The sequence below is a fragment of the Perca flavescens genome, chromosome 19 (assembly GCF_004354835.1).
Source record: "Perca flavescens isolate YP-PL-M2 chromosome 19, PFLA_1.0, whole genome shotgun sequence".
NCBI lineage: Eukaryota > Metazoa > Chordata > Actinopteri > Perciformes > Percidae > Perca > Perca flavescens.
Window position 1 is genome coordinate 5189212 of NC_041349.1, and position 17921 is coordinate 5207132.

Genomic DNA, 17921 nt, shown 5'->3' on the forward strand with positions numbered 1-17921 from the left:
CCAGGCGTGTTTGGACCTTGGAGCATTGCTGTTATGATGGTGAATTACACCGTAATATTTGTAATCTTCTGCACGTGTGTGTGCTGCTGTGCGTCCCTGTGTGTGTGTAACAAGCATAGTGTGTGCACGCTGTGCACGAGCCTAGGAGTATTTTACTAATGCTCCGTTAAAATAACAACGAGATAAGATAGGGCCCTCAGTGTCTGTTATTTAGTTCTGGTTTACAGACGCTGACTGTGAAAGTGATCAGATTAAATCAAACAATGACATGCTTTTAACGACACATTGTTGCTTTGAATGAAATGTTGACCTTGTGGTAATAAAGTCTCCTGTGATATCTCTGCAGTTGTGACGGATCAGTGAACGTCTCCATCAGGTGAGACTCTACAGAGACCTTCTGCAGGGTCACACCTGTGGAGGCCCATTGCAATAACATGACTTTTATTATTTATTAATGTGTTTTCATTGTTTAGTCATTGTGGTAACAGTGCACCCTGGAGATGATGCCACTCTGCCATGTGAAGCTGCTGAATCCTCCATCAGAGCTGTAGAGTGGACCAGAGACATCCTGGAGCTAGAGTACGTCCTCTTTTACAGCGATGGATACTTAGAAACAGACGAACAGCATCCATCCTATAAGGGCAGGGTGGAGCTGGTGGACAGAGATCTGAAGGACGGAGACGTGTCTTTAACTCTGAAGAATGTGAACATCAACGACCAAGGAATATACGAGTGTCGAGTTGCATCAGGTGGTTCAAGACGGAAAAAGAGAGCCAACATCGACTCTGAGCCAATCAGAACCATCTGGCTGGACGTTACAGTCCCAGGTGAGTGAGTCTCTCTGTGTTTTTTCTGTGTATTATGTTGTATGATGAAGGCTGCTTCACTATCCAGACATTTGCTGACTCATATGTTTTTTTATCTTCAGGTTCAAACAGCAGACGCCCCAATGATGGAAACTCCTCTCCTGTAGGCCTACAGGCTGGATTGGGAGTAGGTGGTTCACTGCTTCTTGTAGCTGTTGCAGTGGTTTGTGTCCTGATATATAAAAGACATAAGGACAAGAGATCAGGAGCGCCTGCAGCTGCAAGATGATGAAGCTTCGGCCGATAAGTTCATCTGACAACTCACAGTTCTCTTTACAACTGACTGCTTTCTCGTGTGTCGTATATTCAACTCTTTTCTGTGGTTGTGAGGACATGTGTAAATCTGATCTGAACCAATAATTTCACCCTTGCATTAACTTACTTTTTTCAAGTGAAACTACTGGTACCGGTGCTCACGTGACCAAGACCAAGATAGCAGCTTAGCTAGAAGGGTCCAAATAAAACCCCTAACATGTACTGTTATTTTTTAACTTAACCTCAGTGTTGTGTCAAAACGTATTGCAATCACACAGTGGGGTATCTTTACTCAAAGACTTAAGACTGGTACTAAAACTAATGGTACTTTGCCAAGTCCGTCAAGGGTCACAGAAGCTAACATGGCTAGCTTAGCCGAGGTTCTCAGTCAGTTGAAGTCACGCCGGGCTGACCAAAGTTGGACAATATCGACACCCGCCTGACTGACATGGCGACCTCAATGGATACGTTGGACAGTAAAGTGACAAGATGGTGCCCAGGAAGTCAAAAGCACTAACCCTCCTCTCCATCGCCTCTCTCTATAAAGACTTGAAAGTTCAATATTCTCATGTATATAGTGTCACCTCATCATGTTTATTTATCTTGATTGTTATATTTTACTATTTAAATGTCCTATTTTGTTGTTATTTTATATTTTACTATTTCAATTTTCAGTTTGTCATGTCATATTGAGAGCTGCTAAACAGTATTTCATTGTTAAAAACAACGACAATAAAGATCTGTTTTATTCTATTTTCTTTGGTGGTTCGCAACTAGATTATACATTGTCCAATCTGCCCCACATATATCATGCTTAGAGTTTAGGCCTGAGGACATTTACAAGTCAATATTGACTCATAGTCATAGCGCCACCTGCTGCTTTACATAGTGTGGTCCACACTTGATATAGTGTGGGAGTCATTTTGTGCATTTCGCCATGGAACAGCCAGTGGTTGCAACACATCATGTACATCGCACTCTGTGAACTGTATGATTTATTGTTTGCTGTTTTAGAACTTTAAAAGTTCTTGCTGCTCTGACATATCCATTTATGGATAAAAAAAGACAGAAAAGTAGATCTTATAATGAAATTGTAAGCTCAGTTGTCAGGGGAATGAGAACATTGGCAAAGGTAAAACAAGAACAGTTTATTAAAGGGCTTACACTTGCCATATTATGCTTTCAGCATCTTTTTTTGAGCATAGGAAACCTTTGATATTATTCTGGAGAATATTCTAGAAAGTACTGGACATTCTTTTGGATTTTTGCAATACTAATAAAAAAATGACTTCATAGATTTCCAGATATTATTTGATTATTGAAGCATGCATTGGTCAATGGTATACAAGCTACATGTATGGACTGTCTGTAAGCGAATTTGGATTTTTCTAGGATGAAGACATGTCCCACCTTACTCGGCCTCTGATTTGCTTACCATGGTATTCTTACCATAACCCTTACCAATCTCACTCCTCATGCCTAAATCTAACCAATCCAACCGACAAAGGCATTGAGTACTAGCCAATCAGAGGCAGAGAAGGGCGGGATATGCCTTCGCCATCCTAGGAAACACAAATTTGCCTACTGTTGACTGTATATAAATAGCTGTTTACAGTTAGTGTTGTTCTGCTAGGCAACGGCTGCCCTCTTGTGGTAGCTGTGCTCTTGGCTTGACCTACTTTAAAGCCCTCAGGGAAGGTTACAGCTGTGAGAAACTCTTTGTATGAATGAAGATATTAAACCTGTGTTCACAGAAATTTTACAGTATAAGGATAATTCAGAGGAATGTAGTATTAGTTCTGAATGTTTATGTTGAAACACATGAACATTGGGCACAGATTGCTGAACAGGCCTACTGGGCAAAGGCTTAGCGGCCCAAAATGTCAGGGGCCTCCTGGGCCTTCACCTGCAAAATGTCACTCAACGAGACACCAACCAACCATGATTAAACAGAAGTGCTAATAAACAGTATATTCATACAGCTTTCACTAGTTTTGAGGTTCGGAGCAGCCTTCTTGGATTGTGATGTTGGAATTGGTGAGGTTGTTCTGACTTTCCAACTCAGAAATCTGAGTTTAGGGTCTGTTCCAGTTAAAAAGTCAGACTGGGAACTTGTAAAATTCAGATTCCTCAGTTCAACTGGAATGCACAACTCTGACCTAACAATCCAACATGGATGGCCTAGTGTGTCAGGGCCTTTAGACATCCCTCATTCTGCAGCTGAAATGATATCAACAGAAGTTGGAACGCCAGTAAAAGCCTCTTCCTTCCTCTTTATCAGAGATGGGGACTCAAGTCTGATGGCGACACCAAGTCCTTCCGGAGTTGTGCCTTTTATCATTAGTTTGGCTTTCAATAACTTTGTAAACAGTGGCAGTAAGCTTACAGCTACATGCAAGGTGTGTGGCACCAAGATAAATGATGCCGGATCAACAACGTCGAACTTGATCAGGCATCTCTAAACGCACCCAGATAGGTCTGTCACTTGCTAATGTGAAAGAGACGTTACATTTAGCATATATCATCACAGGTAACAAGATAACCATCGCAAAGTGTTGTGCTACAGGACATGCTTTGAATTCATAAGATTTAACAATACAGTGTTAGAGACAGATAAGATGGCCAGAGAGATGGCAAAAGACTTGAGACTTGACTTGAACTTGCCCCTCAAAGACTTGAGACTTGACTTTGACTCGAGCTTAAAGACTTGAGACTCGATTTGGACTTCCAAAACTAACTTGTTAACATCTCTGCTCTTTATATACAACTATGTCTATTAAATCCAAAACATCCTGCATTCTCAACAGTACCTCCTGCTGAACCATTCAGTTCCTCAACTGTTCCTCAACACTTCAACAGCAATTCATGGATACAGTGCACTTTATTGTGCACTTTATTACTCATGACTGCACTGACTCATAGGGTGTCCTTCAGCACTGGCACTTCACTTTAAAAAAAAAAACACACATTTATCTATTTTATTAAGGGATTACTGGTTTGCAGTTGTGGGGAAGAGGGTGGGTGGTTGTATCAACATGTGTCTACATGTGTTTTTAACGGGTATGGACTGTCCTGCTATGAATGCTTTGTTTTTTGTGTGTAATGAGCACACTGCACCAAATTCCTAGCAACTTAGCTGCATGGCAATAAATTATTGAATCTTAAAAACTTGAGTGTCAGCTTGAAGGAAACACACAGAAGTAAACACAAAGATAAAGATGCTTATAATTTTATTTGATCTGATATTAAAAACTTGACATCTATACAAAAATAGAAAAATTCACAGCAGAATCTAAACAAGGATCACATCTTAGGATCCTATGTTCAACACCCTACATCTACAAGCCAAACTTGAAAATGTGGAGTTCCACGGACTCAAAACATTATAGAATCTTTTCAGATCAGTTCAAAAGTGATGCTCCGTGGTGACAGCAGTGATGATATCATCCGATCCCTCCACAGCCTGAGTGGGCATGGCTGTCAACATGGAGACAGGCAGGTCATTTCCTACAGTCAGACCATGTTAGACAGGACATTTAGATAATTGATCAGCTGAAGAGTTCTGTAAGAGACAACTGATTTTTTTTATCCTCCTAATTATGCTTATGTTTAAATTCAGGTTCAGAGTTAAATTCAGAGTCCATGACTACACCAAGTACTGGCTGTGTTTTTTTTTTTTTTACAAAGATGATCGAAGCTTCGTTGACTTTTAATCCAAAAACCCCAACATCAGTTTGGTCTCCATTTAATTTAAGAAAGTTTTGGCACATCCAATTGTTTATTTGTTCAATCCACTTACTTAGTTTTTTTATTGGACTAGTCTCCTGGTAATGTGGTTATGGAAATGGCTGTGTCGTCTGCATATTGATTACTTATTTTGTTTTTAGATGTTAAACATAAGAGACCCCAGAATGGAGTTATAGGGAAGTCAGATGTCATAATTAGCCGCTTAAATGTGTAATTCCCTATATACACAAAGTAGTCCCTGTTCTCTATAGTGCCAGAAACCCAATTTTACAATCGGTCTAGTGTTATAATGTTGCCAATGTCAGTATTTAAAGGTGCTGTAGGTAGCATTGTCAAGATCCAGGACTTAGCCAAAGAATTTGAACATCAACAACTTCTCAGTCCCTCCCCCACTTTCTGCTATACCCCAAACGGTCTCCTAAGCCTCTCCCCCTCTGCCCCCCACAAGGGAGAAGAAATGCGTGTGCATGAGTATTGACTGACACACATTTACACCTGATTGGTGTAAATGAACAGGGAGCTGTGGATTTTTGCATATCGCACTACAGGCTGTAGGTGGTGCCAGAAGAGCCAGATTTCTTTTTTTTAATGACATGCTCTATGTATTTCTACTGGAACATAGGGTCAGTTTCAACAAATATGACAGAAAGTTAGTTTTATAAGTCTTACCTTCTGCATCTATAAGTAGATGTCAATGAAGACATAAATAATAGATAGATAGATAGATAGATAGATAGATAGATAGATAGATAGATAGATAGATAGATATTTCAGAATGCACCTGACGCTTTGTCTCGATATAAAGACATCATGATGAAAGTGGAGATGCAGTACGGACAGAACACTACCAGGTGGACGACCAGTCTGAACCAAAGATGGAGGGGGTCTGAGGCTGGGGGCGGAGCTGCAGAAGTAGGTTTCCCTGTAGAGAGAATCAGCTGTCAGGTGAATATCTGGATGAATGAACTCCTGAAATCAAAGATAACCTCCTCACCTGTGACAGAGACCCAGCTGGGTGGAGACTCTCCAACACTGCTGATGTGACACTTGTAGAGGCCTTCATCAGACCTGGAAACATGGTGGATGGTCATGTGACCTGCAGGCTCAGTCCTGATGAAGGAGCCATCTTTATAGAAATCAGCTGGGAGGTTGGAGGATGTCTTTGTTCTACAGGTCAGAGTGAGGTCTTCTCCCTCCATCACAGGGAGGACAGGACTCTGCAGGATCACTGGTCCACCTCAACACAGAGACAAACTACAGCATGTCATCCATTCACACACAGCTTCATCAATACTGACTCCACAGTCTGATCTTACCAGTGACAGTGATGGTGATGTTGTTACTGGTTGCTCCCTCTCTGGACTCACACCAGTACACTCCACTGTGTCGTGTAAGCATAAAACTGATGTTACAGGAAGAACCAGCAGGTCTTCCCCAGCCATCTCCACACTGAGTCCTGATTTCATCACTCGTGTTCCTCCTCAGAGTCCATCCAGCAGAGCTGTCGTCCTCCTCACAGCTCAGAGAGAAAGACTCTCCTTTAAACAGCTGAGAGCTGCTGGGACTCACAGTCAGAGAGGCTGGAGGGGGGAGGGTTTGGTGGTTAAAAAATTAATCAATGCTCTTTTACATTTTCAATTCCCACTTGCAGTAATTCATACTTGCTCCTGGGATGCTCCAGTATCTTTACCTTATTGTATATAATGTTTTCATCTTTCTCATTTTCTACCTTAATAATAAAACAAGTATCTCTAAACTTAAGCTACGCAGAATTTCAATCAGTTCGGATGTGGTTAACCATCTTTGTATTCTGGGGGAGTCTCTGTGCACAGTGCATCATCTTTTCTTGTTAAATATGCCCCGATCAGATCAGTTGTGTGTTTTTGTTATTCTTGCTAGGCAACAACAGAATCACCAGTTTTTTCAACTCATGCTGCTCCTGAAAAACGCCACTTAAACGCAACTAGGCCAGGGTTTCCCAGCAGAACTTGCAGCTTAGTCCGCCTAAGCAAAACATGCCATGAATTTGAAAGTAATCAGTTTTTACAATCTTCAAATATGTGACAGGGCTCGACATTAAGCTTTGTCCGCTTGACCGGGACAAGTGGATTGTTTTGTAGGGCAAGTGGAAGAGAAATGTACTTGCCCCATTGGACAAGTTAAAACTCAAACAAAATGAAATGCCATGTTACTTCACGTTACGTGCCACTCGTACTAGGGTTGGGTACCAAACAAATAACGTTGGTACTACAGAGAATGGATTCACTTTAAATCACACGGTGCCAAATTTCAGCCGAGAGCGCATAAGCGCGAGCATATCTGACGTCTCTGCATCTTGACAGAGAGTGGAGCACCGAATGCTGACACAAACACGCAGAGCAGTGGTGCCGATGGAGCGAAACAACGTTGACTTTGTTAAAGTCACAGTGAGTCACAGCAATGTCGGTAAAGCAGTTGCAATTGTGTTTACACTTTTCAAAACTCCACGCAGACAGCGTATATAACGGCGAGGTGAAAGCTGTCACGGTATGGGTTAACGTAGATTTCCTCTGTGACAGGCAGGCACCAATGTGTTCACTATGCACTATTCCCCCCCACCGCGGTCTGACGGCAAACTGCCGACCACATTACCTAGCACATTTTGTGCGGAAAACCCTGGCCTAGGCCTCAACTGTTCTGTCTAATTAAAAAAGTGTACTGACCTTGGTTTGTTGTGAAGCTCAGTAGTGAGATCAGAACTGAAGAGAAATAGACCTTGGGTTAGTTTGAGTTTGTGATACAAGACATTCACAGTTTAAATAATAAATGAGAAGAGCAGCAAAAGCATTTGCACAACCTTTCAAATTTACTTGCATCATTTCTTCTCATAAACTCATGTTATGTTTACGTTCAGGAGCATTATTAAGACAAAAATTGCTGTAAAAACCACAGTTTAGATTCCTCAGTTTTATTTTAATCTTTTTATCTTGTATTTCCTTCAGCACTTTTTAAAAACTCACACAGTTTACTCACAGAGCAGCCACAGTAGATATGTTTCCTCCATCCTGACACTTTGTGAAGTGAGACTTATTGAAATGTGTTGTCAAGTAAACCCCCCTCCTTCCTTTGTGACTGTGGCCCTGTGTTGTGGTTTCCTCTTCACACAAAGAAAAAGGTTTATTTGTTTTCATTGCAATGAAGCAGATAAATTCATTTGTAAATAAAATTTTAATGAAGCACTAAACCACAACATGAAGTGAAGAGAGACGAAAAACTAAATGTTGAGATGAAAAATAAGCAATGACCCACACCTGAATGTAAAAGAACATGAATACGATGCAACACGTGTGTGTGTGGTCATTGTTTTAATGCCTGAGGTGAAAGTTACCTTTTCACACAGATACACAATGTTGATTTGAATTTGTCATAGATTTATTAGGAAATGACTTGATGATGGTTTTTAAGCTGTATCTTCCTGTAGATGGCCACGGTTAAGTTCAGAGGAAGTGAATGGGGGAGATTTTGTACCTGCGTCTCTGACAGCTCGCTTTTGTTTAACCACGGAAATGTGGTCAGAAAGAGACTCAAAAGGAAGACACTGTGTAGCTGCACTCCATCAAACTACACATCAAGATTCAATCAGGTCTGCACACAAAAGGAAAAGTGTATTGGTGCGGACACAATAAGAATTAATGTAACACGTGTGTAACAGTGTTTTGGTAGCAAGCTGTAGGCCTACAGGTCCCGGAGGTTCCTTATGGTCAGATAAGTCTAATTAGTGTGGTGTCGTCTGCAAACATTAGCAGCTTGACTGAGTGGTGAGTGGGGGTGCATCTGTTGGAAAGGATGCAGCCTTGAGGGGAACCTGTGCTGATGGTCAGAGAGCCAGAGACGTGTTTCCCCAGCTTCACGTGCTGCTTCCTGTCAGACAGGAGCTTTGGTAGGCTTAGAGGAACATAGTTTAAAATGATTATGTTGTTAGGGTTAGAGGACCTTTATTTCCATGGTTCCTAATAACTAGATTTATTAGGTCACTTTTAGAACTTGGGATCAAGAGACAGTTTAAGAATAGAAGGATCAAAATCAATGCAGTAGAATGAGAGATAGTGTTTCTTTTATTCCGCAAATTCTACTTTCTTGTCAAAACCTGCCGTGTACATCACCCACAATGCTGTGTTGGGGTCTGTTGATGATAGAAGCTGCCAATGTATCCTGGAGCCTATAGCAGTGAGCAACAGAGGTCTGTGAGCTCACTTCTATCTTACCACAGTCAGCGGTATTAGATATTGACGAGACAATGTAAAGACTACAATGTAAAATCTCCGGGCCAGCGGGAGAAACACTACTGGGCAGATTCAGCGAGCCGCAGATCAAGGAAGGAAACCTGGATGCTTAGAAACTTTTTGGGTGTACACGTCAGGCGAGCAACTTTGTTAAAATGAACATTTCGGGATCCTTGATATATTACATTCATAATCGAGACACACAGGGCCACAGGTAACACTTTGAATAAGTCACTGTCCCTATCAATCACACACCACCACTCTGGTGTTCATGATCAACAGCCGTGTCTATCAGAACTCTTCAGCTGATCAATTATCTACATTTGTTCGAGTCTTCCGTAGATCAGAAACAGTGGAGGACCCAGAACGTTTGATCATTTCTTTCAACAGTTCTGACACTAAACCCTACGTAGCAATATTTCATTCCTTCCTGGAAAAACACCAATATAAATTTGGCCTGTTAACAAAATAGAGACTGCTCTCTCCTCAGCTATAACACAAGCTACATAACCCTCCAACTTAAACCTCTTTAGTATCAGAACTGTTTACACAAATAACTCTTAGCTCTTAGCTCATTATATAAATCTCTTATGATGTAAACATCATATCATTTCAGTCAGACAGCCAGCAGGAGGCCACACAGCACCTTCTCTTTCTTTACACATGCTCAGTTCAGCTCACAGTTCACTTTGTTGGATGAATTATGTGTTTATCATCCTAACGTTTTATTTATTTCAAACCATAACTAGATTACAAAAATCTGTCTGTGTCTGTTCAAGACTCTCATGCTGTGTGTCACCTCTACAGATAGATACAAGAGTGTTTGAATATTGTACTCAAGTCAGTAGATAAAAGTCAAAATTAGGTCAGTCAAAAAGTACTAAACGTTACTGTTTACTGTGTGTTTAGGCAATAAAAAAAAGATGTAATCATTTCAACACACACATCCCACCTCAGAGTGTCCAAACCATCAGTTAATACATTTCAGAACCACTCTTTCAGCAGAAAACTTAACAGAAAAAAGCTTTTCTTAAGGTTTTGTACACAAACACACAGCAAAAAGACTCACTTTTTAGTGCACATGGGCACACACACAATGCTACGTTTCCTAGCAACGTTCCTCTGAACAGTACCATCCGTCCCAGAGAGTGTGTTGTTGAACTCACCTGTCTGAACCTGAAGTGGAGGATCATCCATCAGCATGTTAGCATTTAGCATGTTAGCAACATCCAGCATGCACCTGTTGGTGAAGTAACATGGCAGCAGGTGGGGCATGAGCTAATGAAGGTAGATGTTACCAAAAGTGTCCCATTTTAATAAATAAATATGATCTGATGATGTGCATATTCAGACAATCGTGCTGAGGCGTTCAGAAGAGTCAGTCAGAGCAAACGTTATTATATTGGAGAAGACATTGAATAACTTATAATTTAGTTTACAGTTTGAAGAGTAGCAGAATCCAAGTGTTCACATTCAAAGATCTGACTCAATGTCACACACAAAACTATTTACAGGAAGACAGAAACAGACATAAAGCTTTAACAATGACCAACAAACATACCATGCGTCTATATAGTACACTCTTTTCTCTTGTTTGATGCTCGGTAAAGATGACTAATGCTTTCTCTTCTGTTGTAACTAAACTTCTTTCTGGTTTATCTTCTTTATAGTCCGAGATTTTTCTTCAAACTGCAGAATATTTTAAAATTAAAGTCCCTGAACTAAAACTGTGTCTCAGTTTTTGTTTTCTGTGACCTATTCCAGAGAGATTACCAAAGCAAATGCTTATTCATTTAGTGTAACTTGGTTCACAGACAGTGAGACACCCTGAAGTGAGAAAGTAAACTTTGGAACATGAAAACAGTGTAACGGAGTAAGAAGAGATTATCCGTGCTTAGCAGTGACGGAGGAGAAGTTGGTCCTGGCTGATAGGCCCAGAATGGATGTTTTTCCTAGGGGACCGCACTCAAACCCCCCCCCCCCTTCTTACTTTACACACAAAACAGTCAAGCAGAGCAGCTCAGCTAATGACTTCAGACAGATTTAAACTTTGAAATGAAAACGTGAGAGGCCTAATTCACCTGAGTCTGCATTTTTCCCATGTGCCATGCATTCCCTTAACTGCCCGAACTGACAGCATCAATGTTGTGTCAATCATTAGGTCCCACCAACCGCACCCCCCACCTCCAGCCTCTCTCCCTCCCTCCCTCCATCCATCCCAGAAATGCAAATTGGCTGGTGCCCGTGGGCACTCGGCTGATGCCACATATGAATAATACACCCCAGGCTTAGTGTAACTTGGCTCACAGCCAGTGAGCTGTTTAGGAACGTTATGTTTTTTCTTTCAAAGGCTAGAAAGGTTCAGTTTGTGTTGATGTTGAAGTATACTTTCTTATATAGAGAGGTGTTTCTATTATTTTGCCCACCCTTTTATATCAATGAGCTAAATAACAGAAGAAAATATGGACATGTTATAACACAAGACAAATCAGGTGTAAGAAGGTGTACAGAGGGCAGTGGCTTCCATACTCTTCCGTGTTTGAGTGAGCCAAGTTCTGAATGTAGCCTGAGCTGTGAGATCAGCGCACTTTTACACTCATTTGCTTTGCAAAAGCCTGACAGCAAATGACTCCCTTTAATTTATAGCGTTGTGTAGATCCAGGACACAGGGGGGTAGATAAGCCAACAGATCAACACCTTCTCCACTGTCATGGCTCCATTTGTGTTCCTGTTGTTCCTTCTTTCTGACGCAACTTCTGGTAAATATCAGCTTTGATTGGGGAAAGATTCAGACATTATTTCTGACCTGTGTTTTCTTGATGAATGTTGTGTATGAATAATGGAGGAGCAGTCATACATGTAATATTTCAAAACTAGGCTTATATGTAGGCTACGTATGAAGTATGTAAGGGATGCCGTTAATGTAGAGCAAGCCAGTGTTCTGGTTTAACAGGCGACAGAGGTTGTAAGCCTGGAAGTTATTGTAAAGAAACATTGAGATTGGGTCTACACAGAAATAGTCTATATCCTCGACCTTCCACTTCGCTCTAAATGGCTGCCTGAATGGCTCCAATCACATCACAGTCTTCTAAAGTGTTGGCATTGTATGAATGAAGTCCTGTGATATCTTTGCAGTTGTGAATGATCAGTGAATCTCTCCATCAGGTGAGACATAAAGAGACCTTCTGCAGGCTCACATCTGAGTAGGCCTTTTAAATAACATTAATATTATTATTTATTAATGTGTTTTTTATTGTTTAGTCGATGTGGTAACAGTGCACCCTGGAGAGGATGTCACTCTGCCATGTGTGGCTGTGGACCTCCCTGTCATAGCTGTAGAGTGGACCAGACCTGACCTGGAGCCAGATAATGTCCTCTTTTGCAGCGATGGATACTTGGAAACAGAAGACCAGAATCCATCCTTTAAGGACAGGGTGGAGCTGGTGGACAGAGATCTGAAGGACGGAGACGTGTCTTTCATTCTGAAGAATGTGAACATCAACGACCAAGGAACATACGAGTGTCGAGTTGAACCAGCTGATTTCAGACGTAAAAAGAGAGCCATCATTGAGTCTGAGCCAATCAGAATCATCCGTCTGCAGGTTACAGACCCAGCAGGTGAGTTTTTCTGAGTATCAGGTTGTAGCTGCAGTTTCAAACATCAGAGAGGATGAGGACTGCTCCACTATCCACACATTTACTGACTCATATGTTTTCTCATATGCGGTTTGATTTTAAGTTTTCAGTTGGTTTTTGTTAGTCTGAGAACAAATCGCTGCTACAGGAACAGTTGTGTTTACACATTATACACATCGGTCCAACTCCTGTCTCATATCGATAAAATAATCTGCCAACATATTTCCACGACTAACTGGCTGCATGATTGGCTCTATTTATTCACATCACAGTCTTCTGAAGTGTTGACATTGTGGGAATAAAGTGAACGTCTCCATCAGGTGAGACATAAAGAGAACTTCTGCAGGGTCACACCTGTGGAGTCAAATTAAATATATTTAATGTGTATTAGTATTTATGAGTCTTGTATTGTTTTCTATTGTTTTTTCAGATCTGATTGTGGTAACAGTGCACCCTGGAGAGGATGCCATTCTTCTATGTCAGGCTGCTGATTTCTCCATCAGAGCTGTAGAGTGGACCAGACCTGACCTGGAGACAGAGTACGTCCTCTATTACAGTGATGGACACTTGGATCCAACCTCCCAGCATCCATCCTATAAGGACAGGGTGGACCTGGTGGACAGAGATCTGAAGGACGGAGACATGTCTTTAATTCTGAAGAATGTGAACATCAACGACCAAGGAACATACGAGTGTCGAGTTGCATCAGCTGGTTTCAGACGTAAAAAGAGAGCCATCATCAACTCTGAGCCAATCAGAATCATCCGTCTGCAGGTTCCAGAGCCAGCAGGTGAGTGAGTCTCTCTCTCAGTGAGTTTTTCTGAGTATCAGGTTGTAGCTGCAGTTTCTAACATCAGAGAGCGTGATGAGGATATCCAGACATTCCCTGATGCGTGTTTCTCATCTTCAGGTCCAAACAGTGAAAACTCTGTGGATGAAAACTACATGGATGAAAACACAATGTATGATGATCCAAACAGTGGAGGCTACGCGTATGATAAATTGCCTCGTGGATACGTTGGATTGTCAGGTTTTGCAGCGCCTCTTTTAACAATGGTTTTAACTGTTGTAGCGGGTGTTTGCCTGAAATATAAAAGACGTAAGAACAAGAGATCAAGATCTGCCACTGATGACGTTCAGGTCATCTGGACAAGTCATTGGGTCGGTTTACACCTGACTGTTTTCACACTCGTCGTTTATTCCACACTCTTCTTTCTCTGGGTGTGAGGTCATGTTTAAATCTGCTGTTTGATCTGTTTCAACCATTTTCTCGGCTCCAGGAATCCCACACTTTTTTCATGTAAAGGTACCATTACTTTTAAAAATATTAATAGTTACTCCCCTCTGTGAATCTCTACCTGATGGGGGGGGGGGGTCTGTGTATCTGAGTCTGTGATCTGGATTATCTGGAGCTCTGAGATCCTGTAGGGTCTCCCATGATGAGATGGTCCCAGAGGAGGGTCAGACTAAGAGAGAATAACTTCAAAAGTCTACGTTTAGAGGAAATAAAATAGTTTACTTGAGTAAGAAACTACTGTGGCTTAACTACAAGCACTCACTTTATATAAATATTTCTCATGTGAAAACAAAATTACTTAGTTGATATTGTGTAAAGATGTACTCAGATAAAAGTCAAAAAATAAAATTGTACTTCAACAGTAAAATCAGGTTTGAATGAAGCAGCCTACACAGATTGGCAGTAGGTGTTGCACTGCTTCTTTTAACAGTTGCGGTGTTTGTTTGCTGGACATGTTTTAAATAGAAAAGTATGGGCAACATTTCAGAATGGCCTGTTGCTGATGATTAACGTGTTTAACTACTGCTGTATTATTATATAGTTTATATTTGCACATCAAAACAACACATAGCTGCTGGTGAACTCTGAGCTGATAAGGAGAGTCAAAAACTGACAGTTGTATTTTCTGCTTTAGGGCTGTGAGCCCATCTTACTGTAGCTATGTACTCACTGATACCTGTAGACTGTAGCTATGTACACACTGATACCTGTAGACTGTAGCTATGTACTCACTGATACCTGTAGACTGTAGCTATGTACACACTGATACCTGTAGACTGTAGCTATGTACTACTGATGTAGACTGTAGCTATGTACTCACTGATACCTGTAGACTGTAGCTATGTACACACTGATACCTGTAGACTGTAGCTATGTACACACTGATACCTGTAGACTGTAGCTATGTACTCACTGATACCTGTAGACTGTAGCTATGTACACACTGATACCTGTAGACTGTAGCTATGTACACACTGATACCTGTAGACTGTAGCTATGTACACACTGATACCTGTAGACTACAGTTATCTACACACTGATTGTTTACTGAGCAATCAAACACACAGGTTGGCTGTGGTTGATTAATTTGCACCCTTACATTATTTTTATTCTTGTTAATACTTTACAGAAACAGTCTGACTTGTACGTTTGTTGTTAAGTGTTACTTTACATATAAAGTGTATATTTATATGTAGGCTAGATTATGTTTGTACATAGTAACATATTGATCTTTGTTCAGCCTGTTGTCCTTGTTTTAAGCGGTTTGTTTATGTCTTCCTGTCATCTGTTCTGTGTAACATTGAGAGTATAATTCATAGTTGTACCCATATTTGGCAGAGAAAGCTTGAATGACTGGTGATGATCATATGTTGCTTTCTGCAGATCCAACATCATCTGTTCATAACAATAAACCGCTTTTAGATACAAAAATGAGTCTATCTTTAGGGAAATGACAACTACAGTCTAGCAACATGTAAGGAAAATATCATTATTAATTAATCACAATCAACAATGTTCATCTCTGTGATTTTAAAGTAACAAGAGACTTACTGAGCTAATAACAGCAGGAGGAGAAACCACGCGGCTGCTACACCCCCCTACACAGAGGAACTGGGTGTTAGATCTGCTCTGACCAACCTCAGACCCCCTCCCCCTTGTGTTGAGACTGGTCTGGTCTACCACCTGGTGGTGGTCTGTCAGTACTGCATCTCCACTGTCCTCACAGGAAACACTCTGAATCACTGACCTTACACACACTCAACAATTAACCAGTCTCTCTCTACCAGTCTGGTGTTGATGATTTGTCTCCAACAGCTCCACACTGAGCATGCTCAGTGATCCAAATCAAAAACTCCCACAATGCTTTTCAGCTGCAGAACACCGACTGATTGTCAGGCTTAAAAACAACATTTTCTACATTACTGTAAATCTTAATCGATATTATGATAACAAATAACAAATAATGCAAATGCATTCAGAGAATACATCACTTTTCATGTCTTTACTTTTCAAAAGATATATAAGAAAATACATAATATATACAGTACAGGCCAAAAGTTTGGACACACCTTCTCATTCAATGCATTTCCTTTTTATTTTCGTGATTATTTACATTGAAGATTCTCACTGAAGGCATCAAAACTATGAATGAACACATATGGAATTATGTACTTAACAAAAAAGTGTGAAATAACTGAAAACATGTCTTATATTTTAGATTCTTCAAAGTAGCCACCCTTTGCTTTTTTATTAATAAGGGAAAAAATTGAAGTCAAAACCATTTCAGGTGACTTCCTCATGAAGCTCACTGAGGGTTTGCAGAGTTATCAGAAAAAGCAAAGGGTGGCTACTTTGAGGAATCTAAAATATAAGACATGTTTTCAGTTATTTCACACTTTTTTATTAAGCACATAATTCCATATGTGTTCATTCATAGTTTTGATGCCTTCAGTGAGAATCTACAATGTAAATAGTCACGAAAATAAAGAAATGCATTGAATGAGAAGGTGTGTCCAAACTTTTGGCCTGTATTGTGTGTGTGTATATATATATATATATATATATATATATATATATATATGCAGCAGAAAACTGAACAGAGACAAAACTCAAACAGTTAAACGACACCGCGGAGGGTGCAACAATCATTATTAATAACATTATTATAGTGCATTGGCAATAACACAGCTATTTAAACAATATAAACTCCACAGCAGCTGCACACATTTTGACCATTTATTTATGTCCACATAAAGGAAAGTAGTACAGGGACACAAATATTACAGATGCAGTACAATACAAGACACAACTCATGGACCAGTGGCACGCAGCATATTTTCACAATATCACTCAACAAGCACAAAACTCACATCACGAGGATCTAAGTAGCACAATACTCAGTTCGGATCTAAGTAGCACAATACTCAGTTCTTAAGGATATAAGTAGCAGCGTCTCCGCCATATGTGGCGGCTGCCAATAATAGCAGATATGGCGCAGTACCTTGCAAGACGTTTCGCCCTCTTTTTGGTCATCCCAAGTTGTTGCAGCCCTCTTACTACCAGCCTGTGTGTGTTTCCTAGGCTACCAAATATGAAAACTAGTAGTGTGCACCTATAGCCCAGCTCTGAGATGGTGTTTAGGAGTGGTTGGTATTTAACTACCTTGGTGTAAAAAGACTCCTCCATGCTGGAATCAAAGCTGCAGCCTACCTCTAAAACATGCACCTCCCTGGACTCCTCGTTGATAATAACTACATCTGGTGTATTGGCCACCAGGTGTAAGAGAGTACTAGGATTTACTACTGCAATGGGGGAACATGGATGGTTTTACCTGATGATGTTTGAACATTCTTACTGAGGGAGGGAAGTGGTTTGATATGTCTTTCACTATGAGATCTACTATTCTGTCATGACGTGCTATGTACATACCTTTGTAGGCATTTAGGGTGTGAGACAGAGTTTCAGTGATATGTTCTGAGGTGTGGTGCAAGCAATGAGGGACCTGGGTTGTGGGAAACCAGATAGAGAGGTTGAGTCTGGTAGGGAGGACCTGTAATCTGGCTTTTACTGTGAATGTGAGAATGTCCTCATTGAGTGCAGAATTCTTGAGAAATGAGTGGGACACAGAGTGATCAACAGAGGGAAGACATGCGAGTTTCCCCTGAAGTCTCAGTCCGGTCCAGTGTTGTTGTTGTTGATGTTGGTGTAAATCCATCAGAGTTCTCCGGGCACCTGCAGATGTTAGCAGGTGACTGTGACCACCATATGTGGCTGTTGCCTTGACGACAGTGTGAGGGTCAGTTATAATGTCCTCTGAGACCATCACAGTCCCAGAGTCAGACCGCACCCACTCCAGTG

At 40.9% G+C, this 17921-nt stretch overlaps 3 protein-coding genes across 6 annotated transcripts in view; 2 read left to right on the forward strand and 1 right to left on the reverse strand.

Annotated features, from left to right (window-relative positions):
• LOC114545259 (butyrophilin-like protein 1) overlaps positions 1-1171 on the forward strand; it is a 49070-nt gene extending 47899 nt beyond the window's left edge. Inside the window, exons 1-3 of one of the 3 annotated variants that reach the window (XR_003690851.1) lie at positions 346-376; positions 474-827; positions 929-1051. Coding sequence is in view for 1 of the 3 variants with exons in the window: in XM_028563553.1 (XP_028419354.1) it covers positions 474-827; positions 929-1095 (521 nt within the window). In the remaining 2 variants the exon portion in view is untranslated. Of the gene's footprint in view, positions 1-345; positions 377-473; positions 828-928 lie in introns of those variants that run through there. The other 2 variants (XR_003690852.1, XM_028563553.1) reach the window with 2 other exon arrangements.
• The window catches only part of LOC114574062 (low affinity immunoglobulin gamma Fc region receptor II-like), a 392591-nt gene that overhangs the window by 301424 nt on the left and 73246 nt on the right, over positions 1-17921 (forward strand). The gene's annotated exons all lie outside the window — the stretch shown is intronic.
• Positions 5798-10370, reverse strand: LOC114545239 (Fc receptor-like B). 2 transcript variants are annotated; one of them, XM_028563522.1, is made up of 5 exons: positions 10297-10370; positions 7881-8004; positions 7571-7606; positions 6185-6448; positions 5798-6105 (listed from the first exon to the last, which is right to left on the reverse strand). In XM_028563522.1, the coding sequence occupies exons 2-5, from the start codon at positions 7909-7911 to the stop codon at positions 5810-5812; spliced, it is 627 nt and encodes a 208-aa protein (XP_028419323.1). In that variant the 5' UTR covers positions 7912-8004; positions 10297-10370; the 3' UTR covers positions 5798-5809. The 2 variants fall into 2 exon arrangements, with proteins under 2 accessions (XP_028419323.1, XP_028419322.1); XM_028563521.1 differs by lacking the exon at positions 7881-8004 and having other exon boundaries at positions 10297-10337.

What these genes read in the sequence shown, in the direction of transcription:
- LOC114545239 (XM_028563521.1), bottom strand. Translation starts at nt 10,333, where the DNA reads ATGCTGATGGATGATCCTCCACTTCAGGTTCAGACAG. An exon ending in TCCACTTCAGGTTCAGACAG is followed by an intron (nt 7,607 to 10,296) that starts GTGAGTTCAACA and finishes ATTTCTCTTCAG; the next exon opens with TTCTGATCTCACTACTGAGC. An exon ending in GAGCTTCACAACAAACCAAG is followed by an intron (nt 6,449 to 7,570) that starts GTCAGTACACTT and finishes TCCCCCCTCCAG; the next exon opens with CCTCTCTGACTGTGAGTCCC.